The sequence below is a fragment of the Carassius auratus genome, chromosome 18, assembly GCF_003368295.1.
Source record: "Carassius auratus strain Wakin chromosome 18, ASM336829v1, whole genome shotgun sequence".
Classification (NCBI taxonomy): domain Eukaryota; kingdom Metazoa; phylum Chordata; class Actinopteri; order Cypriniformes; family Cyprinidae; genus Carassius; species Carassius auratus.
The window spans coordinates 24,309,740-24,335,489 of record NC_039260.1 but is presented as its reverse complement, the minus strand read 5'-3'; the positions used below and the strand labels follow the sequence as shown (position 1 = coordinate 24,335,489).

Here is a 25,750-nt window from a genome sequence, read left to right as displayed (position 1 = left end):
GACACTGAACACAGGGATCAGACACTGAACACAGAGATCAGACACTGAACACACAGAGATCAGACACCGAACACACAGAGATCAGACACTGAACACACAGAGATCAGACACTGAACACACAGAGATCAGACACTGAACACACAGAGATCAGACACTGAACACACAGAGATCAGACACCGAACACACAGAGATCAGACACTGAACACAGAGATCAGACACTGAACACACACAGATCAGACACTGAACACACAGAGATCAGACACTGAACACACAGAGATCAGACACTGAACACACAGAGATCAGACACTGAACATACAGAGATCAGACACTGAACACAGGGATCAGACACTGAACACACAGAGATCAGACACTGGACACACAGAGATCAGACACTGAACACAGAGATCAGACACTGAACACAGAGATCAGATACTGAACACACACAGATCAGACACTGAACACACAGAGATCAGACACTGAACACACAAAGAGATCAGACACTGAACACACAAAGAGATCAGACACTGAACATACAGAGATCAGACACTGAACACAGAGATCAGACACTGAACACACAGAGATCAGACACTGGACACACAGAGATCAGACACTGAACACACAGAGATCAGACACTGAACACAGAGATCAGACACTGAACACACAGAGATCAGACACTGAACACACAGAGATCAGACACTGAACACACAGAGATCAGACACTGGACACACAGAGATCAGACACTGAACACACAGAGATCAGACACTGAACACACAGAGATCAGACACTGAACACAGAGATCAGACACTGAACACACAGAGATCAGACACTGAACACACAGAGATCAGACACTGGACACACAGAGATCAGACACTGGACACACAGAGATCAGACACTGAACACACAGAGATCAGACACTGGACACACAGAGATCAGACACTAAACATACAGAGATCAGACACTGAACACACAAAGAGATCAGACACTAAACATACAGAGATCAGATACTGGACACACAGAGATCAGACACCGAACACACAGAGATCAGACACTGAACACACAGAGATCAGACACTGGACACACAGAGATCAGACACTGAACACACAGAGATCAGACACCGAACACACAGAGATCAGACACTGGACACACAAAGAGATCAGACACTGGACACACACAGATCAGACACTGAACACACAGAGATCAGACACTGAACAGAGTTATCAGACACTGAAAACACACAGATCAGACACTGAACAGAGTTATCGGACACTGAACACAGAGATCAAACCCTAACTGAACATACAGAGATCAGACACTGAACATACAGAGATCAGACACTGAACATACAGAGATCAGACACTAAACATACAGAGATCAAACACTGAACACTGAGAGCTCAGACACTGAACACAGAGATCAGACACTCAACACACCTCAGTATCAACATAATGTGCATGTACAAGTGTAAGTCATACCCATGGTGAAGTGGAAGCGCAGGTTTCCATAGGTGGTGGTGTTGATGTACGGAGTGCACACCTTCCTCTGTCCATCTTTGAGAAAGACAAGTGCAGATCCAGACTCCACCTCTCCACACTGAACTCCATTGACCGCTCCATCAACCTCCCATCTACAGGTCACACACAGCACTTACTATCACACCCACCTACATTTAATACTCTGTTCTTCAAGAAACTGTTTCTAAACTGTTGCAACCGCAGCTGATATACTTGTCAGTAACCCAAATTTTTGCGTTTGGATATCAAATTTGTCTTGAGAGCTCCAAGATATCTAAAATGAAATATCAACATGTGAATGTATCACCAATATGTTAGTCTACTGACTGACCTAACTACTGTTAAAATACTATTTCACAAAAGTAATCCACTAGCATGAACCCCAATCTTATCTGCTGGCAGTTGTAAAACGCACCCACTCAGTGAACTCTCAAAGTCTTCCTCCCAGTAGCTGCGCCCCTCTTCACGATGTAGGTCCACGTCTCGTGTGGAGGCAAAGGTGTACTCGAATCCCTCTCCACCATGAAAGTACAAGGAGTTTCCCTCTGACTGACAAGCATGCTGTTGAATGAATCGAGAGGAAGCTTTACAGTGCTACAGATTATCTGACAAAACTGAAATCTCCATGTTGCATGAATACAGGGCAGATGGAGAAGACATTAATGACGGCCTCTGCCTTGGGCCATTTATGGGAAACAGACCTGTGTGCTAAGGTGGGCTGGTAAACACTTGCTAGGCTGCTATAAGAAATGACCCTGTCAAAGCTGTGTCCTTGTGTTCTGACCCGTCATATTAGCGCTTTACCTCGCGACATTAAACCGTAACTCAACTCTGCAATGAAAGTGTTCATAAGCTATACCTCATGTAAAAGAAGTCTGCTTGATGGTACTGAATTTGTGTTTGTAGTACTCAAGTCTTAAAGGTATATATTTAAAACAAAAAATAATATAATAACAATGAAATAAAAGACCGTTTAAGTGACTTGAAGATAAACACTTTAATGGCTGAAATTCTTAAAGTCGGCATGAAATCAAATTTGACAAATCTTCTTTTTATATGCAATATCGTAGTGTTTATTATAAATGATTTATCTGTTCACTTCATTATTTTTTTTTTAAATTCATGTACCCTTATAATCTTTAATCAAATACATTACCCTACCATCCCCCCTCGAAACGACCTCTCTTCTCTTTCGGTCACGTGCCATGGCGAAAGGGTGCGGCCAGAGCCGATGAGGGTGCGGTTATAGGTGTCTGTCTCGTTTCTGCACCGCCTCTGAGAGAAACTTGTCAGTGTCAGTCATCTCAGCCAGCAATATGCAATATTGTTTGCAACGCCCAACCTCCAACGATCCAATCAATTCCCTGATGGACGAAACCAAGCCACGCCCTTTTTTCTAATTTCAGAAGCCGTTTAACTTGGATATACGTCACAGCAAGGAAAAAAAATGACAATCTCAACTTCCGTTTCATGCTGACTTTAACACACTTGTCAAAATAAACATTTTATTTTAAAGTACATTTTAAACCATTGTTTTAATCATCTTTTTGTCATATTTTAAAGTACCCTTATTTTGATTTGCTGACTTACATCCTAAAGCACAAACTACTAAATCATAATTTTAACTATAGTGCGTTATTTAAAGGGGGGGTGAAATGCTATTTCATGCATACTGAGTTTTTTACACTGTTAAAGAGTTGGATTCCCATGCTAAACATTTTCAAAGTTTCAAAAATGTATTTGAACTTTTGAAGGAGTATTTTTGTTCCAAAAATACTCCTTCCGGTTTGTCACAAGTTTGGGAAAGTTTTTTTCGAGTATGGCTCTGTGTGACGTTAGATGGAGCGGAATTTCCTTATATGGGTCCTGAGGCACTTCTGCCGGAAGAGCGCGCTCCCGTATAGCAGAGCACTGAGAGCACAACAGACTTCACTGATCAGAGCGAGAGCGTCGCCAAATGTCACAAAAGAAGTGTGTTTTTGGTTGCCAGGACAAGACAACCCTGCACAGATTACCAAAAAAAAAAAAAAAAATACAGCATTAAGGGACCAGTGGATGGAGTTTATTTAATGTAATTAAATATATATTTAAATATGTCACTCAAATTTGAATAGAAATGTATTAAATCATATATAAGTATACAATAACCGCTTGTCTTCAAAGACAGTATAAGTAATTATGAAATTACATATAAAGAAGTCCTACTTAGGTGGGTCAAAAAAAAAAAAAAAAAAACACTCTAAACTAATTAACTAATTGGATTTAATTGTCACATCTATGATCTGTTTTGGTTTAGTTTTCTGTGTTTCTGTTTTCCTGGTATGTTTGTTTCCATGGTTTTTGATTAACTAGCTCCAGACTTGTTTCATATGGTTTTGTGTTTGGCTGTGCATATTCTCTCCTGTGGATTATTAAAAACACTCTTTGTTTATACTCCTTCATCGTGCACTTTGTTTTGCAAAACCTACACATGACATTAATATAAATCAAGTCTATAATAAATTTTGATTTTATTGCAGTTACCATTCAATTAAGCAGTATATTATAGTATATTATGCAAAGTACATTATTTTCATAATAAGCACTTGTTTTGATCTTTTTCACGTTGGATGGCTTCTAGTTTGCTTGATGAGACTATTTGGTCATGTACCTTTACTGTGGCTCCGGGGAAGAAGAGCCAGTTGGCCGTGTCCAGAGGGTCCAGGCTGTCCTCCAGCAGCGGGGGCCGGTTGGCCGTGTTTAGCACCAGTATGTTATCCAGGCCCCAGCAGGACTCATAACCATCGGGACCCACGGACGGCTCCTGACTCCAGCGCAGATGAATGGCCTCTCCTCTACAGCCTGGAGGCAATGGCAGGAGATGAACCACCGTGCTGCTGTTAGTGGGAGCCCTGCGAGACCAAATACTTAAGATAAAAACACTGGAGAACTGAACATCCAAGTGCTCAAGATCAGTCAGACATACCATATGTAACATTAAATTATGAGTTTTTATAGCACAAAATACATGCACTGCTCATAGGGTTTTTACATAATGGTAACAAAAATACCATGAGTGAGTGGGAGCCTAAAATAAAGTAAAACCTGATCTTTTCCAAGGTGATCCAGTCATCAGAGGAGTTCAGACCACAGGAGATGATGATACTGGGGTCTGAGTAACTGAACCGGCAAGAACCAGATCCTGAGCAACAAATGAACACAAGAACGACACACATTAGAATGGACTTGACTTGACTTAATAACTTAATTTATTAAGCCAACTTCATGCAGAAAAATACATACAGTTAAATGTGATTTGATAAGTATTTCGGTAAAAATATCTAAGCATTCTAAACCAAGATACATTCATTTGAAGTGCAAAATGACAAAAGACTTGTTTTCTGAAATGTACATTTGGACAGTTTTGTACATTGTACAAAAGTCATTTTGCATCTCAAATAAAATTATCTTGATGTAAGAATGCTATTTGATGATATTTGTACTGACAAAAATGCATAATTTTTTGCAAAGTATTCAGCTGTAAGCCAATCTGAGCTGAAGAATGGTGAGCTAGAGTAACCGCAGGAGGACGGTGACACTCACCAAAGGCAAACTGCAGGACTGATGCTGTACTTGTGTTCAGAGCCACTGTAGTCTGAAAGAGACGGTAAAAGTATGAGCTTCTCATTTCTTTTCACTGATCTGCTTCATTCACACAGGAATAATGTGAACACAGCACATGAGACACGCCACTGCAAAACTACACAGCGTCCACACCACCAGTCTATAATGAGTGTGTTTTATTTTCTTCTGTAATACTTTAGTTTGATAGTCCACTTTAGTCATTCTACTATCAGTTACTTTGCAACTCCATGTCAACTAGCAGTCATTAGAGTAGAATTTCTACTGACCATGGCAGGAGTTTTGTATGGACAGAAGTGCATCTATTTGTTTGAGAAGCACAGCTCACTGCCTGCTGCTGTTTGTTAATGTCAAGACCATCAGGGCTGTTTTTCACTTCTGTAAACAATTACCAGTTCTCTCTGTCCAAAGGGCTCACAAAACGTCACTGCTTTTCCATGCATCAGCACACCACACTGCTCTCCAACCTCACAGTTACTGCAGTCTGACCTGTGAGAGAACCAGACATGGACAACAAACACATCTTCTGGCTCTCTATATACATAGCATCAATGCAAAATATTATATAGGAAATTAAAACAGCTTTCCTGCCAAGTAAACAACTCAAAGAAAGACCAGTGTCACTCACCAGATATTAAGATTAAGCTCTTCTTGTGAGTTGTGTTCAAAATCATCCCGGAGAACAGCATGATCACCATGAACCACGGCTTCACATCAGCAACAGCAGCAGACAGAGAGAGAGGACAGACACAGAGACAGAGAGAGAGGACAGACACAGAGACAGAGAGAGAGGACAGACACAGAGACAGAGAGAGAGGACAGACACAGAGACAGAGAGAGAGGACAGACACAGAGACAGAGAGAGAGGACAGACACAGAGACAGAGCACAGTGAGGAGCAGTGAGGAGTAACGTCAGCACACCTGTGTCTGCTGCTGGTGTTACTCACCTAGACTGGGCCGAAGAGGAGATTCAGTGGGAGCTTAAAGAGACACAACAAAAAAATCATTTATAACAGATTTAGACTTTCTAAATTAAAAAGATACAAGCAGAAAGACTGGTAAGGATCATTTTAATAAATATACAGTACATGGAGTGAACATTTAAAGCCTGCAAACATTAAATGTCTTCATTATGGAGCTTTTTGTAATGTTATGTTTCTCAATCACTGATCGGTCAAACATTTTCTCCAATGACAGCTGCTGTGCATTTGACCTTGCGTTTTGTATCAGTTGCTCTCTTTCATTCTGCAAGACAGAGGAACTAATTTAGCATTATTATTATTATTTAGCACTGATTTTACAGTGATCTTAAAGCTTGTAATCGATGGCCTGTCACACTGTCTGGTCTCTGTTTCCCTGAGCCTCCACTAGTATTCTCACTTCCCCATAGGCACCCCACTGCAGGCACTACAATTCCCACTAAGCCTTGTCCCTTCATCACAGTAATTGCACTCCTGTTAATTGCACTCAAGTGTCTTCACTTGATAGTCATTACCCTGCCTATATTAACCGTTCTGTTTCTGTTTGTTTTCATGGAGTCCTTTTTTCCGTCAACCAGTTTCCTATTCCTGTTCCATTCCCTATTTGTTTGTTTGGATTGATTTCTGGTTTTGACCCCTGCTTGTTGGATTCTGATTTGGATTACACATTAAAACCCTCACTGCATTTGGATCTCTCGTCTCCTGTGTTTCCCGAACAAACAGAAGGACTCCATCATGTCGAGATCCAGCGGTGTGGGACTTCATAAGAGGGTGAAATTCATAAGATTAACCACCCTCCGCCAAGAGGGGAATGAGGTGGGTGCTATGGCACATGAGTTCTGGACCCTGGCGGATGGTATGGGATATAATGATGCGGCCCTAAAAGACGTTTTCAACACCAGTCTGGAGGACCTGGTGCCTCGAAAGGAAATGGATCAGTTGGACGCTTTTAATTCCTAGGAATTCGTGTTCTACCTACAACATCGGCTTCCGTGGGATATCCCAGCCACTCCTGTCTCTCCCAACGTCACAGCACAATATGGCTGCCAGCCCAGCGCCACTGCCCAAGATGGCCACTTGTCCAGCACCTCTGCACAAGATGAAAGCCACAGTTGACCCTCCAGAGTCGAGTCAGGTTTCTGTTGACCCTCCAGAGTCGAGTCAGATTCCCGTTGACCCTCTAGAGTCAATTCAGGGTCCTGTCGACCCTCCAGAGTCGAGTCAGGTTCCCGTTGACCATCCAGAGTCGAGTCAGGTCTCCGTTGACCCTCCAGAGTCAGGTCAGGTCACCATTGACACTCCAGAGTCAGGTCAAGTCACCGTTGACATTCCATAGTAAGGGCAAGTCACTGGTGATCTTCAAGGACAAAGTCAAGTCACCAATGATCTTCATGGGCAAAGTCAAATCACAGACTATCTTCATGGGCAAAGGCAAATCACCATTGATCTTCATGAACAAATGCAAGTCACCATTGATCTTCCTGAATCCAGTCTAAACTCTGAGAAACTACCAGAGTCTCTACACGCCTCCGCGGAACTACCAGAGCCTCCCCAAGTCTCTGCTGAACTACCAGAGCCTCTCCACGTCTCCGCTGAACTACCAGAGCCTCTCCACGTCTCCGCGGAACTACCAGAGCCTCTCCACGTCTCGGCTGAACTACCAGAGCCTCTCCACGTCTCTGCTGTACTACCAGAGCCTCTCCACGCCTCTGCTGAACTACCAGAGCCTCTCCACGTCTCGGCTGAACTACCAGAACCTCTCCACGTCTCGGCTGAACTACCAGAGCCTCTCCACGTCTCGGCTGAACTACCAGAGCCTCTCCACGTCTCGGCTGAACTACCAGAGCCTCTCCACGTCTCGGCTGAACTACCAGAGCCTCTCCACGTCTCCGCTGAACTACCAGAACCTCTCCACATCTCGGCTGAACTACCAGAGCCTCTCCACGTCTCCGCGGAACTACCAGAGCCTCTCCACGTCTCGGCTGAACTACCAGAGCCTCTCCACGTCTCGGCTGAACTACCAGAGCCTCTCCACGTCTCCGCTGAACTACCAGAACCTCTCCACGTCTCGGCTGAACTACCAGAGCCTCTCCACGTCTCCGGCGGAACTACCAGAGCCTCTCCACGTCTCTGCTGAACTACCAGAGCCTCTCCAAGTCTCTGCTGAACTACCAGAGCCTCTCCACGCCTCTGCTGAACTACCAGAGCCTCTCCAAGTCTCTGCTGAACTACCAGAGCCTCTCCACGTCTCTGCTGAACTACCAGAGCCTCTCCAAGTCTCTGCTGAACTACCAGAGCCTCTCCAAGTCTCTGCTGAACTACCAGAGCCTCTCCACACCTCTGCTGAACTACCAGAGCCTCTCCACGCATCTGCTGAACTACCAGAGCCTCTCCACACATCTGCTGAACTACCAGAGCCTCTCCACATCTCGGCTGAACTACCAGAGCCTCTCCACGTCTCGGCTGAACTACCAGAGCCTCTCCTCTTTTCGGCTGAACTACCAGAGCCTCTCCACGGCTCTGCTGAACTACCAGAGCCTCTCCACGCCTCTGCTGAATTACCAGATCCTCTCCAAGTCTCTGCTGAACTACCAGAGCCTCTCCACGTCTCTGCTGAACTACCAGAGCCTCTCCAAGTCTCTGCTGAACTACCAGAGCCTCTCCACGCCTCTGCTGAACTACCAGAGCCTCTCCACACCTCTGCTGAACTACCAGAGCCTCTCCACGCATCTGCTGAACTACCAGAGCCTCTCCACGCATCTGCTGAACTACCAGAGCCTCTCCACGCATCTGCTGAACTACCAGAGCCTCTCCACGCCTCCGCTGAACTACCAGAGCCTCTCCACGTCTCTGCTGAACTACCAGAGCCTCTCCACGCCTCTGCTGACCTACCAGAGCCTCTCCACGCCTCCGCTGAACTACCAGAGCCTCTCCACGTCTCTGCTGAACTACCAGAGCCTCTCCACACCTCTGCTGAACTACCAGAGCCTCTCCACGTCTCTGCTGAACTACCAGAGCCTCTCCACGTCTCTGCTGAACTACCAGAGCCTCTCCACGCCTCCGCTGAACTACCAGAGCCTCTCCACGTCTCTGCTGAACTACCAGAGCCTCTCCACGTCTCTGCTGAACTACCAGAGCCTCTCCACGCCTCCGCTGAACTACCAGAGCCTCTCCACGTCTCTGCTGAACTCCCAGAGCCTCTCCACGCATCTGCTGAATTACCAGAGCCTCTCCACGCATCTGCTGTGTTTAAATTTCCTTAATTAAAAGTTGAAACTTGTTTACCGTTTTTCATAATTATATTACTTGTAGAAAAACTTTAAACACAATTGTAAATAGGTATAAAGAATGGCATTGGTTTTATTTTCAGTGATAAAAGTTTTTTTTGTTTGTTTGTTTGTTTTTGTTTAATTAGCAAATTTTTGTGTTTTGCTTTGGTACCGAAATTTGTACTGAGAACCGTGGTAACCAGAGCCTCTCCACGTCTCTGCTGAACTACCAGAGCCTCTCCACGTCTCTGCTGAACTACCAGAGCCTCTCCACGTCTCTGCTGAATTACCAGAGCCTCTCCTCGTCTCTGCTGAACTACCAGAGCCTCTCCACACCTCTGCTGAACTACCAGAGCCTCTCCACGTCTCTGCTGAATTACCAGAGCCTCTCCACGCCTCTGCTGAATTACCAGAGCCTCTCCTCGTCTCTGCTGAACTACCAGAGCCTCTCCACACCTCTGCTGAACTACCAGAGCCTCTCCACGTCTCTGCTGAACTACCAGAGCCTCTCCACACCTCTGCTGAACTACCAGAGCCTCTCCTCGTCTCTGCTGAACTACCAGAGCCTCTCCACGCATCTGCTGAACTACCAGAGCCTCTCCTCGTCTCTGCTGAACTACCAGAGCCTCTCCACACCTCTGCTGAATTACCAGAGCCTCTCCTCGTCTCTGCTGAACTACCAGAGCCTCTCCACACCTCTGCTGAACTACCAGAGCCTCTCCACGTCTCTGCTGAACTACCAGAGCCTCTCCACGCATCTGCTGAATTACCAGAGCCTCTCCACGCATCTGCTGAATTACCAGAGCCTTTCCAGGTCTCTGCTGAACTACCAGAGCCTCTCCACGCATCTGCTGAACTACCAGAGCCTCTCCACGCATCTGCTGAATTACCAGAGCCTCTCCACGCATCTGCTGAATTACCAGAGCCTTTCCACGTCTCTGCTGAACTTCCAGAGCCTCGTCACGTCTCATCCGAACTCTCTGAGCGCTCGAATGATACTGTCGTGGCCACTGAGGCTACCCTTAACTTGTTCATGTTCTCTGTTTCAGACTTGCCTAACCAGACTCGCTCTCCTGTGTCATCGATCCCACTGTGGTGGTCTTCTGCGCCGCCCTGGTGGGCTATTGTCTTGTGTTCGGCTGGAGCATCTGGTAGCTTCTCCGTGGAGGAGGGGGTAATGTCACACTGTCTGGTCTCTGAGTCTCCACTAGTATTCTCACTTCCCCATAGGCACCCCACTGCAGGCACTACAATTCCCACTAAGCCTTATCCCTTCATCACAGTAATTGCACTCCTGTTAATTGCACTCAGGTGTCTTCACTTGATAGTCATTACCCTGCCTATATTAACCAGTCTGTTTTTGTTTGTTTTCATGGAGTCCTTTCTTTCCGTCACCCAGTTTCGTCGCCTTCCGAGTTTCTTGTTCCTATTCCTGTTCCTGTCCCATTGCCTGTTTGTGTGTTTGGATTGATTTTTTGTTTTGACCCCTGCTTGTTGGATTCTGATTTGGATTACCCATTAAAACCCACACTGCGTTTGGATCTCTCGTCTCCTGTGTTTCCCTGGGTTCCCGAACGTAACATGGCCAGAAGCTGAGGAGAGTGCCAATAATCGTCAGTCCTGATCTCACTGTCAGGGTTTATTTTGCTAAAATGACTCTACTGATCTGTCTCTCAGCTGTATACTAAGGGTACCCGTTTTCTCTGTACTCCATCTAAAATCTAGGACAATGTCACTCCCATGAGTCTTCACCTCCTACTTCAACAAAATATTTCTAATGTAGGAGCATTTAACACTCCTACTTCTCTCCGTCTGTGGTGTCTAGATCCTGTGACAAAACTACACAAAAAAATCAAGTACAGCCTTCTGTGGACATTTTTAGATGGTCAAGGAAATGTTTTCTTTAATAAAGGTCATTGAGGAATAATTCCTTTGCTTCTTTTATTAATTTGATCAATTTCTGTTTGAATGTCTTTGAAAGTTCAGTGCTTATGTTTCAACCCCAAAACCACACTGTACTCCATACAGACAAATAACACATTTCAGTACCAACACCCATCCAGCAGTGAAACCAAACCTTAAAGCTCTATACTGGTCTAAACAGCTGTTGCTCCAGACTGTTTTCATGAAAGAGTTGAATGAATAGATTTTGTGGCTGAATTACTTTGACAGACTCTTGATCCAGATGTAAATCGACTACTTATTCTTAAACAAGAATATGCTGAATTAAATGAACCCCTGGTAAAAAGAAACGCCATTATTTCTGACGGCACTTTTATACAAAATACTGGACATTAAATCAGACATATTCATTTTATTCAGTTATTTATGATTTTCCTATCCTGTTGCTCACCAGAATCTGCATATATCCTTCAGAAGCGTATTATCTCACACGAAGAGAAGTCTGCTACTTTAATAAATGTTTGGTTCTGAAGATCATTACAACCGCAGTAATTCAAATGTATTGAAAGACCCAACACAAAAGGTTTGATAAGACTAGACAAACTGACTGTGTAAGGATGTTTTCCTCTAATGCCAACAGGTGTGATGAATGATTAACTCTTATTTATATATTCACAGATGATATGAAGCTTCATAACAAATGAATCTATAGCTGACTTTAACTTTCTAGAGAACACTGTGGGCTCTCTTTAATCTTCCAGATGAGCTTGATGTTCAGTCATTCCTTATCTAAAGCCTCTGACACGTCGAGCTATAAGCCTTACACTCAGAAACCTCAACCTTCTCTGGAAAACCTTTTTATCTTCAAAACTTAACCGATAAACCAAAAATCTTAATCTTTACTCAGAATTCATCACATTATAATGATAAAGCAGTTGTGCTCCTTTTCATTTGCTGACCTATTTCTTCCAGAACTCACACACACACACACACACACACACACACACTGTAAAAGTCTGGTGAGTGAATGTGACTGTGCATGCAGTGGTTGAGTTCTGAATGTAAATGCAGGTTCAAGCTGCTGTTTCCAATCAAACATCCACTGGGTGGCGCTACAGCGACTGTTACTCCCATTCAGACAAATCAAGATTAGAGAGAAAGGTTATCAGTTACTAATGCTCTGGAATATAGTTTGCAATCAGCTGAGCCAATGCAAATATTTGTTAAATAAGTCAAACATGGTTTTTCTGCATCGATGCAAAAGTCATGGGTTCAAATCTAAAAGATTAATTCAGCACACAGACTGGACATTCAGAGCCTAGAGTGCTTTATAATCAGATTTAACATCCAAACATGGTGAGCTGATTTAAGAGTAAACAGAACATCATTTGGATATTTATTCAGCTTGTGTGTATTTAAGTCTCATCCATATTGGCCTGTTGTAGGAGGGACAAACTGTGTTTTTGGAAAACCATTTGCAGAGCGTTTCTCATGAGATCAGGATGGAAACTAAACAGCAACAGTGTTTTGTTGACTTGTGTGCTATGAATGCTGGGTAACGGGAGTGACAGCTTTGGCTTTCCTCATTGTCCTCCTCTGTAGCAGTAAAGCCCTATCAAGTGTTTAAATGAAGAGACAGATTTTTCCAGCAGTCATGTTGAATGGTCACTCTTATCACCCTGACACTGATCACTAACACGTCAAACAGCATTTCCCCTGAATGAACACACACACACACACACACACACACACACAGTAAATTTCTTTACTTCCAAGATCAGATATACAAAAGATCGCCTTAGGAACAATTCCCAAAACTCTTTCCTTGCTAGAGGAGAGGAAATTTGATAACAAACTTTCCTTTGACAGCCACATTTAATTTGTAAAACTGCATTTTTCGATATTAAGAATATATCTAAATTACGGCCTATGCTCTCAATGTCAAATGCAGAAATGTTAATCCACGCATTTATGACTTCAAGGTTAGATTATTGTAATGCTTTATTGGGTGGTTGTTCTGCACGCTTAGTAAACAGCTTAGTAAAGCAGCAAGAGTTCTTACTAGAACCAGGAAGTATGACCATATTAGCCCCATCAACAATGAAACTGGCAGTTTACTGTTGTCCTCTTTTCAGGACCGCTATAGCAGAATTACATTTTATTTTCATTATTGACACACTATTTTCCTGTTTAACACTGTAAATCTGCTTTGATACCCATTGTTTTATATAAAGTGCTATATAATAAAGGTGTTATGACACACACTGTCACATCTATGATCTGTTTTGGTTTAGTTTTCTGTGTTTCCTTGTTCCTGCTATGTTTGTTTCCATGGGTTTTGATTAATTAGCTCCACACCTGTTTCACTTCTCCCAATTAAGTGTCTAGTATTTAAGTTCTGTGTTTTTCCACTGGTCCTTTGTCTGCTAATATTTTGATCTTCATGTTGTGTTTCCCAGCTCGATTCCTTCTTTGCTTTGTTGATTATAATTAAAAGACTGTTATTTGCCTACTCCTGCATCACGTGCCTCCTTAAAACACAGGATCTGTGAACACACACACACGCACGCGCACACACACACACACACACACACACACACACACACACACACACACACACACACACACACACACACACACACACACACACTCACACTCACACAGACACACACACACACACACACACACACACACACACACACACTCACACTCACACAGACAGTCACACTCGTTTCAGGCTTAGTTTAATCCTCGATCGCTTTCTTAAGAACTTTAATTACCTCCGGCGCTCTTCCTGTAGATCTGTGCTAATGCGACTGGCTTACACTGACAGTTTAACAGCCCGTGCTTCCCATGAGCCTCGGCTGCAGATTTGGAGCGGGCCGGTTCATTCTCCAACTTCTCTAATGCAAAGCAGGGCATTCAGATGAAAGTTGGCACTGGGTGTTATGAAGCGTCTGGGTGTCTGAGGCACAGGACAGTATTTCCCAGAGACACATCTTTCATCTTTAGCGCGTCTCTCCATCTAGAGGCCGCACGTCTGCTGTCGTAGATCTGCTCTGCTTCTGATCGTCCTCCTCTCCTCTGCCCAACACTGATTGGCCCCCGTGAGTTATAGTCACTTTTCGATAATCAATCCTCAGGGATACGAGTCCAGCGTGTCCCATAAAGCACTAATTTATGAAGCTGCTGGAAATTGCAGAGTTCTCTGGTCGCCTTTCCTCATCCTGACCTGTCACAGATATCACTCTTTGATGTACTAGCATCATCTGCAGCTCTCTCTCAGAGAAGTTCTGCTGCCCTGATACTCTCTGTTTAGCATGCCTTCATGTGTTTATCTGTGGATACACGCTGTCATTCCTGCTAGTCTTCTGGCTCGTTTCACTTTCATGCACTTGATGATTTTCCTCTTTCTGCGTGGAAACTAATGGTAAACAGTGGGTAATAAAATGCAACAGTCTAGTTTCAGAGGTGCAAATACATTATTTTTATTTTTGTCATAACAATAACATATAAAGCTTTCAGCACAGACCTACTCTGAGCTCAGAATCTGTTCAATGATGAAATATACTTCTGGTCCATGAGATTTTTTACTTTACAATATGCTGCATTCAACACTGACTAAAATCAGTCAGAATCACCAGTACTGTAGAAATCACTGTCACCAATCTGAATATAAACCACTGCAAATAGGTCTCTCTAAACTCTTAGCTACTTACATTTGCATTTGATTCACAATGTCCACAATAAAACTGCTGTCATCCCTGGTGCTTTTATAAACACAGTTCCCACATAATAAAATCACAAGTACCCTTGTGGAAAAGCAGTGTGGGTAACACTTAATTTTAAAACATCCTTGTTACACATGTTGCATATATATATTATAGTAAGTATATAATGCATAATTACATGCAACTAACTCTAAACCAAACTAAAGTTCACACTTAAGCAAATGATTTTATTTCCATAATGAACACTTTTTTCAAAAGTGTGTTTCTTCTTCACAAGGGCAGACCACAAATCTTCATCGAATCATCTGAATCATCAGGTAAATGAAGAGTCTTTCTTCAAGCAGTATATCTGTGTCACCTGCTCTATGTAGTGCTGGACAGGGACATATAGACCAGGGTTTTATCTGACTGACTGAAACTGGTGTATTTTAGCATGACTGAAACTCTCTACCGACAACTGTGTTGATTTTTCCCTTGTACTATTGTGTTTTCGCAGATTTTCATAGAAAAACCCTTTTTGCTTTGGATGTTCCTGTGTTATTCCTCTCAGAGTTGGTTTTGTCTGATTGTTTGAAAATGCCTATGTAGAAGATGGGAAGCACTCAACAGACCACAGCAAATACGCTCTGTTCACTGTCTGTTGAAGGGTCTTGCTAACCCTTAACCCTAATCTGCACATGCCGCTCTCAAACATTATGTCTGTGCCGTCCTCACTCGTTTCCTTAAAGCTTCAGCAGCTCTCAGTCTCAGATCTTCTCTTGAGCCGTGTGTTAATCTGCTCATGTCTCATCACTGACGGAGATTCGCCCCATTTCTCTATTTCACATCTTCAGTTCTGCCGGGATATTTATAATTCCTTTAACCACACAGAGTTTTAAGCCTTTCAAACTTAAAATAGCCATTTCTTTAAAATCTTCATGTTTAAGTGCTGGAAAAACTTTCATGCCCTTATACTGAGAAAGTGAAAGTGTCATGACATTCAGTCAAGTACGGTGACCCTGCATTTAACCCATCCATGTGCACACACACAGCAGTGAACACACACACACACACACACACACACACACACACACACGCACACAGCAGTGAACACACACACACACACACACACACACACGCACACAGCAGTGAACACACACACACACACACACACACACACACACACACACACACACAGCAGTGAACACACACACACACACACACACACACACACACACACACACACACGCACACAGCAGTGAACACACACACACACACACACACACACACACATGCACACAGCAGTGAACACACACACACACACACACATGCACACAGCAGTGAACACACACACCCGGAGCAGTGGGCATAATTTATGCTGCAGTGCTTTCCCTTGTATGTTGTATTGTGTGTTATTCAGTAGAGTGCTTGGCAGGTTAAACCAACCTGTCCTCTCACCAAAACCCTCGTAAAGGTCGTTTGTCCAAATCCCTGAAATACGACCCATCAGAGCATATACTAAAATTCTGCTCCTATCAGCAACAGGACGTTTTCATATTGATGTTTTGTACCTCCGCTGTATTTGCACTATAATTTGGGTTTCGTGTAGCTCAGTTGGTAGAGTATTGCGTTATACGACTAAATGTAATCACACGATCATGGGTTTGATCCCAAAGAAAACACATGCTCATAAATTGTATATGCTCTATACATCATAATTTTGGATGATTTCAGCGAGGGGTAGGTTTAGGCGCGGGGCAAGGTGTGGTCATTCGAGCGAATACCCCACCTAGTAAAATATGTACAAATTACTGTGAGATCGGTGTAAAATATTCCACACATTCCATTTAAATAAACACGCATTTTGCAACACGATACTCTCATTATATTCACACTCGCTAGAGGGCACTTAACTTTAAAACATAAATATGGGTCGTAATAAGATGCTTGCACAAACGACGTATATGGTTGTTTTTTGTTGGAGGACAGGCTCAGTTAAACGTTTACATCAATTGTCTTCACACACACAGATCAAGAGATGAAGTATTCAGATTTCAGTAAGAATGCCTATGTTCCTATGTTCCTATGTCCATTTGTTTTTGGCAAATGGACCGTCAGTTGAGTATTATAGTCATACTAATCAACCTTTGCTGTTAATGTACAGGAATGCATGCCTGTTCTGTCATTTGATGTGCTGCACATGTTGAAGATCAGACTGTGTGTATTATTTAGTTTCTCTGTCATTTCTCTAACACCCATCTGTAGATCAGAGATGCTCCTCACCTCCCTGCTCACAGAGCTGCTGCGCCAGAGCGTCCTTGAAGATGATCTGTCCTCGGTGCGTCGCTGTGGCCCTGAGGAGCAACAGAGAAATATTACAGAGCATCAGTCAGCAGAAGGAGAGGAGAGCAATAACCTGCCCATTACCTAGAAGAAGATGAAGTGTTTCTGCTGGAAGTGGAATAAAACTCTGGAGGAGGACCGAAATCTGACTGTAGGTCTTCATGTCAGAGACAGAGGTCAGAGGTCAAGGGGTCAGGAGGAAGATGAGATGTTAGGAGCTTCTTTATAGACAGCGGTCTCATTGCATTGGTGTAAACTGGGGTATGGGATAGATTTATACTTGTGCTTCAAACCTACAGCGTAGACTGACAAAAATATGTTCTAAAATATGTTGTAACGTTTTGATAATATTCCCATTAAGTTATGTAAACTTTATTTCAGGATATTCTCTGAATATGTAGTTTTATATATATATACATATATATATATATATATATATATATATATATATATATATATATATATATATATATATATATATTTACATAAATAACTCTATCATGAAACTCTAGATGGTTCAGGCCAATAGGTCAAATTCAATCTGCTCAACACTTGAAACCTTTGCTAGTGCTTGAGGTGGACTGTAGCGGTTACAGCGTGCCTCAGAAACCCTCCACCTTCCCCAGCTCCACCTGTATAGATCTGCTATGGGGTGATTCATGTATGCTACATGGGGGTTATTTCATATATGTCATATCTGCAGCAGCAGGATTTCTTTCATGCTCACAGCAGCATGTTGTAGATGTATCGCAGCAGATCTATTCCACCAAGACATGACTAGTGTCATGTACATTACCACACCAATCCCTTCGAAAGTTGTTATGACACAAATGTGTTCAAGGAGTTTAATTGGGAATATGAATGTTACAGGAACAACCATTTTTTAAAATTCAACATTTTAGGAATGTTACAACTGAATGTTCTCTGAACGTTCTGAAACCAAGAGTAACATTTAAAAAAAAACATCCAACAAAACATTTAAGAAAAAAAAATGATCCATGGACAATGTGTAAATAATGTTTTTGGGCTGACTTTTTGAGAACAAAAAAATAAAAAAAGGTTCTACATATTGCTAATGTTTCACTAAGTTAATGAAAACATGAGTAAATGAAAACGTTATTTCTGAATGTTCCCTGAAGACCACAGTTGTGAGACTCTTCATCAGGATGACAAAACATATCCACATATTCACACTCTGAATGGATGGAGTCTGATTGCTGGAAGCTTCTAATGAAATAAATATTTTACCAAAATATTCACCTTCCCTTCGTGGGTTAAGGTTAGGGTTAAGGTTAGGGTTCCCTACATTACAGATTTTCTTACATTACAGTTTTTGCAATTTTACAGCTCAAACGAAAAGCTTCCTTGAGTTTTAAAGCAAAGCGTCTGAAAAGGTGATTTAAGCGTATAATCCAAAATACATTGAGAGACTGACTAATAGATGTAATTGATTTCATTTGTCTCTTGATGACCTGTTATATTTCAACAATGAGAGGGAATTCAACTTTACAAAGCTTTCAAAGCTCCCAGCCAATGCTTTTGGTCAGGATATACTGTATTCTCCTGCGTCTGGTGTTGATTCCTTCACCTTTGTCACCAGCCTTTCATTTTATTAAAGAATGAATCATTAGTAACAGAAGCTTAAGCAGAGGATGTGGATATAATTCAGTCATAGCGGTGTGTTTTAATAGCAGCTCTCATGACCAGCGTGTCCACACACACACACAGATCCCCGCTGTGGGCTTTCACAGCCTCCTCGCACAATATCTCACCACATTTCTGATAAAGACCTGCAGCCGCTCCTACAGTTCAGTCTTCTGTGTTCTGTATCTCTGGCTGTGACCTGCGGCTCAGCTCTACAGCATTCGCTGATGGAGGTTTTGTGCTGCTTTCTTCCCCTCTACAGACATGAATAGCTGTTTGCTTTTAGGTCAAAGAGCTGCACAGGTCGTCCTGTAGCTCCATTAACCACATGTAAGACTGCTGGTGATCTGCTGTCTGCCACAGAACCTCGTTTTAGACTTTGACATTTCATCATTTCACAGATGCCTTCCTCCATTTATTGATGAACTTTACACTTTTAATATTACTGTTACACAGAGAGTCTTACTGAGAGCAACAGGATCATGCAGCTGTATTTAACAGAGAAAAACCCTAAAGTCCAAGAACAAAACCTGATAAAAACTGAGACAGAGGTGAGGCCTAATAGTGACATGACATACAGCCAAGTTTAGCTTACTGACTTCTGATGCTTGTGATTCCACATCCAGCATAAAAGTTACATAATTACACGTTAAGTATTTGTTCTTCTTTCAACCGAAACAGATGATGGCATCTTAAAAGAGAGCATGTCATGCAGTTTTTTGGAATCTGGATGCTCTTCTACCTCCATACTACCTGTGTAGACCTGTTTTCTAACCTTAGTACAGATGATGTTTCATGTTCTTCAATGTATTCAATAAATGCCATTAAAATAAGTGCTTGATCTAGCAAGTTTGCATTGAACAACATCAGGACGATCAGGCCTTTTCTAACGGAGCATGCTGAATAATTCTTGATTTCTCGGCTGAACTACTGCAGTGCTGTCCTGGCTGGACTTCCATCAAGCACAATCAAACCTCTACCAATGATTCAGAATGACGCGGCACGACTGGTCTTCAATCAACCCAAAAGAGCCCATGTAACACATCTCTTTATCTCCTGCCACTGGCTACCGGTTGAGGCTTGCATTAAGTTCGAGACATTGATGCTTGCATATAGAACAGCCACAGGCTCAGCACCCCTCTACTTCCCCTCATTATTACGAATCTACATCCTCTCCAGAAGTCTGAGATCTGCTAGTGAGCAACGCCTCGTGGTACCATCACAGAGAGCCTCAAAATCACTTTCCAGAACATTCATCATTCAGACTCCTCCATCATTCCTAGCTGGTGCAATGATCTTCCCACCCCTATCTGAAATGCTGAATCGTCAATATCTGACTTCATCCTAAAAAACAAAAAAACAAAAAAAAACCTTCACTTGATGTATTCACCATTTGTAAGTCACTTTGGATAAAAGCGTCTGTTAAATGAATGTAATGTTAAATAAATGTAAATGTATGTAAATGTAAATAAAAAGGCTGATACCAATCAAATTAAATTGATAACAACAAAATCCATCTCTTCACTGCAGAAGTGGCACTGATGCTGCTCCTGAAGTGGCATTTAGATGTATTTACACAGAAAGTGTAATTCAGCTCAGAGATGACATGAATGCATTTACACTGCATTTACACTGTTCTATTCAATCTATTTACGTTTAAAACTCTAATCTAAAATGCAATGAAAGTAATACCTATACTTAAACCAACGGGTGGCAAAATCACTGTCTTAATAAGTGAATCATTCATTTACTAATTCAACCGATGCATTCATGGCTGATTCCTTCGGGAATGAACAAGTGGTTTGATTTGTGAGCCACATACTAGCATACTACTCTTGAAATTTCTGACATATAAAGATAAACAGTAAGAGTAGTATACTAGTATGCAGTTTAAAATTTACCATCTCTCTTTATGAATGACTCACTTGATTTATTCAGAAGAACTGAATCATTAGGAAAGCACCACCTTGAATCTTGAATCTTGAATATTCTGTCTAAAATATGGATCACTTAATATTAACTTGAATAGAACATTAACATGTATTGATTACATACTTATTTTTTGGGACAGTCAATGGTGTAATGTTAGAGAATCGGTTGTGGGTCGAATCTCAGGTCTGGCAGGGATGATCTGTGCTCTCTTCCAACCTTAATATTACCAATAAGGTGAGACCCTTGAGCAAGAATTGAACCCCCAACTGCTCTAGGTGTGTGTGTGTGTGTGTTTGTGTTTGTGTGTGTGTGTGTGTGCGTACACTACTTACTGCTCTGTGTACCCATTTGGATAAGTATGAGACAGCACACTTGGCCTCCTTTCCTTTCCTTTCCTTTCCTTTCCTACTCAAGCCTGCACCGGTAGATGGACATAGCCTTTCCAAACCAGACCAACCTAAAACCTGCCAGATGACCACCTTACAAACACTCCCACCAAACACATTAATATACATTCAAAAACAAACTCATCGCAGGTTCTTAGCAGTGTCCCGAGTTTAGAACGAACTCAAACCAAACACTAGAACAAGCTAATCAGCGTTTGCAGAATCACTTAAACTCTAAATAGGAACATGAAGTGCTTATAGATATTGCATTGTTTTAATTTACTATGAAATATTGTTTAAGAAAGGATATTTTGGCATGAGGTCAGCAGAAGTAGTTTTGATGGACTGTTGTTTCAGATTCAGTCTCTGACACCGAAAGCATTTATGCTTGTGAGACGTTCATGCTTCTGCTCTCATGAATAACAAAACCACATCTCATGAATAAATAACTAACTGCAAAAGGGAGAGAGGGAGAGATGTGGAAGAAAAAAACTAAAACAAAAAAACAAAATCACATTCATCTTTCAGGGCTTGGTTAAGACAAATTTGGAAATGGGATTTATGAATAAAACATTGAGCATAATGAAGAGCAGGAGGTTACGTTGGAGCAAAGCACTTCAATATTTATGAAACGAGTCCCAGACGGCTTGTTCGCTAATATAGCAACATTAGAGGAAAACACAGTAATGTGCTTCATTTAATATGTTTAATGCTCTTACTCACACAAAGTCTGGTGTCAAGGAAGATAAAAATATGTGTAGTTATTTTCATATTTGTTTGGTCTGGCATAATACATTTAAAACAATCTTGCTTATTGTATTGTAAGCAGCTTCCACTGTGAAATACTGTGAAACTCTGGAGATGAATGTTTAACACAGCTTTTGGAGTGTGTTCAAGGCTTCAGCTATGGACATCATTTCCATCTGTGATCATTAAAGATCATTTGACTTTGGTTTCAAAAGGCACATAACTTCATGTACAAAACTGAAACCAACCTTAAGAACATCTGACTGATCTGATTTGAGTGATCTTATTCAGTTTGTGTGCTTCTCTCACAGATGGAGAGCTGGCTGTGTCACGATGAGCTCTGAGGACATCATGCTTCGGTGAAGAAGACAGATACAGAGAGAAAAGATTCTCCAGCGCACAATAACAGCTCAAGAACTGAATCCCTCAGTCCAGACTAAACGTGTTTCTCTGATTGCATTACCATCGATTCTCACATGATCTTCTGTCTGAAGACTTGCAGCATGACGTACAGTTACACCTACTAGACCGATCGCTAATTTACAGGTTAGGTCTGTTTGATTAGCCATGGATGATCACATTATTGAGCTTGTTCTGTTAGCGACAGCATTCGTCTGTTCCAGTGCATATTCCTACAGTAACTTATATCAGGAAGATTTGGAGTTAGGGTAATGAGAAGAGAAAGAGCGCAAAAGAGAAGAACAATGAGAGGGACACAATTTAAAGGAATTATTATTTTTTTTTAAACCCTGCAATTTAGCAACCTGAAATGACTTTGTTTTTAATTCCAATATTATTACTCAGTTATGACTTAAAGGTATAACATTGTACTTTCATCTGTGCACATTCACACTGTCTTAAGTATGTTTTGAAGCTGTAACACACACACACTCACACACACACACACACACACACACACACACACACACGAGCACGCTTGTTTTAGTGAATTTTGGGGACTTTCCATAGACTTCTATCACTTCTATTTAGACTGACCAAACAATATTTTCTATCCCCAACCCTAACCCTACCCCTTACAGAAAACATGTTAGCATTCTTAAACTTTCAGATATCATATCATTTACTATTTTATTTATTTTTTCCCTCGTGGGGACCCATGGACAGTCTCCACAATGTCAAAAATGTCAGGTTTTACTATCCTTGTGGAGACATTTGGTCCTTACAATGTGGCATAAACACAAACATACACACACACACACACACACATGTCAGTCAGCGCTGCTAGAAGCCTCTGAAAAGGTTGTTATTCTGAATGTCATTCTTCTGTGGGTACACACAGATCAGCTAAACCTCTCAAACCCTGACGATCACAGTCTTCTGCTGCTGAGAGCTCAAACTCAGCCTCTAACAGCACAACATCGCACCGCTCTCTAATCATGAGTAATAACAGGAATTACACCCCGTGTCATCGCCTGTTCCACACGCTCATTTTGCACATTTGGATTTAGTCTTTAAAATAAAGGTTTAATTGGCAGATTGATCTCTTTTGTTGGGTGCCAGCTGCGACGGCTGACGAGTAATCAATCAGCACAAGGCAAAACAATATTTAGCCTGCTTTTCTCTCCTCTTATCTTATTTTGTCTGAAAGACGTGAGTCTAATCGTCTGCGTTGATCAAATTACGGTGTGTTGTGGAATGAATAGAGAGCGAGGAAGCGTTTGTTGTTGAGAGCCCTCGGCACATTCAGATTTAATGAGCGTTTAGAGGAGGCTTCCAGGGAGCTGTTGGCAAATTACCTGCTCATTATACTGGGTCACTGCGAGTCATTTAAGTAAAGGTGAAAATGATATCACCTTGACAACAGTTAGGAGCTAATTACACAACAAGAGCATCAAGGCAGTCTGACATCATCTGGCATCTGAAGGAACTGTAGTGTGTGACTGTGACCTCACTCTCTGAAGATAGCATGAGAGTCAGTGCGTTATTCTGGAAACAGAGTTCATTCAGTAGATCAACTCAGATCTGCTTTATTCACTCTTCAGTCTCCAGCGGACCGGCCCAACAACAGATGCAAACCTCCATCCAAACAACCAATACACACACACACACACACATGCACACACACACACACACACACACACACACATGCACAAGTACACACACACACACACACACACACACAGACACACACATGCACAAGTACACACACACACACACACACACACACAGACACACACATGCACAAGTACACACACACACACACACACACACACACACATGCACAAGTACACACACACACACACACACACACACACACACAGACACACACATGCACAAGTACACACACACACACACACACACACACACACAGACACACACATGCACAAGTACACACACACACACACACACACACACACACACAGACACACACACACATGCACAAGTACACACACACACACACAGACACACACATGCACAAGTACACACACACACACAGACACACACACACAGACACACACACACACACACACACACACCCTGCAGACCGAAGAACTGTTTTCTTGTTGTTGTTGTCGTCGTTCTTTTACTACTTACATGCATTTTCAAAACTCTTAAGATTAGGGTTAGGGTTTATAACCTAACCCTAACCCTAAACCTAACTCTTTTTATCAAAAATGCCTCACATCTCCTGCAAAATGAAGCACTGCGTTCAAAAGAGTCAAAGGCTGTTTATTAGTGTATGGTTCTGTAGATTTGGTGTGTACTTCTGCTGTTTGAGTGACAGCTTTCAGAAACTGTGTGACCAGGAAAGATTCTGTGTGTAAGCAGTAACTGTTCATCACTGGCTGCAGCTCATCAGGCTTTAGCAGGGTTTTTTTTTTATTATTAATGTTCCAAACACCTTATCTCATTTAAAAAATGCTGCCCAACCTGAAGAGACATCCAGATCCTGTTCACACACAGAATCTTTCTGAAAGCTGACACTCAAACTGTGCAGAAGAACAGTTCGGTTTATATATATATATGTGTGTGTGTGTGTGTGTGTGTGTGTGTGTTTAAAATTCCCAGCAAGCATTGCTCAGTACTGAAGCCAGTTTATGAAACTGTTCACACATTCAGTGAAACAGAAGTCTATGCTTAACTAAATGTGAATCATTATTTATTGCTTTCAGACAAAATGCACTCAATGACCACATTTCTCAAAAACCATGGACATCTTTGTCATTCATACTCCACAATCTGCAAAACACTATACGTTTTCAACACACTGCTTTCAAAATGACTAAAAGCATATTCTAATCAGAACGATGGCAAACTGTCCATTTCTGCAGGAACTGTATCGAAATATAATATCTTAGCAAAATATTTACTATGAAATTGAATAATAATTACACAACTAACTGCAATTTCAGCTGAAAGCCAAGCCAGAGGTGTACCATTTTTAGTTTTCTAGTTAGTTTTTAGTCTCTCTCTCTGTCTCTCTCTCTCTCTCTCTCTCTCTCTCTGTCTCTCTCTCTCTCTCTCTCTCTCTCTCTCTCTCCCTCTCTCGAATGGAAACTCTCTCTGTGTTTGATTTGTTCAAACTGTCTCTGTGTCATTATTCACTTCTTTACGCTAACTGAACTGAGCTGGATGATGATGCCTTTTTGCAATATTGACACTATTTTCCTATTAAATGCTGTTCAGTTGCTTTGACACAATCTGCTTGGTTAAAAGTGCTTTATAAACAAAGGTGACTTTTT

The 25,750-nt window shown here is 42.0% G+C and overlaps 1 protein-coding gene across 4 annotated transcripts in view; it reads right to left on the bottom strand.

Annotated features, from left to right (window-relative positions):
• LOC113118734 (reelin) overlaps positions 1–25,750 on the bottom strand; it is a 108,926-nt gene that overhangs the window by 53,645 nt on the left and 29,531 nt on the right. For all 4 annotated transcript variants that reach the window (XM_026288141.1, XM_026288142.1, XM_026288138.1 and 1 more), the window contains exons 4-12: positions 17,278–17,348; positions 6,081–6,113; positions 5,761–5,839; positions 5,525–5,621; positions 5,094–5,145; positions 4,596–4,692; positions 4,162–4,402; positions 1,927–2,072; positions 1,473–1,624 (exon numbers count right to left, since the gene is read on the bottom strand). In XM_026288141.1, coding sequence (XP_026143926.1) covers positions 1,473–1,624; positions 1,927–2,072; positions 4,162–4,402; positions 4,596–4,692; positions 5,094–5,145; positions 5,525–5,621; positions 5,761–5,839; positions 6,081–6,113; positions 17,278–17,348 — 968 coding nt within the window. The remainder of the gene's footprint in view (positions 1–1,472; positions 1,625–1,926; positions 2,073–4,161; positions 4,403–4,595; positions 4,693–5,093; positions 5,146–5,524; positions 5,622–5,760; positions 5,840–6,080; positions 6,114–17,277; positions 17,349–25,750) is intronic.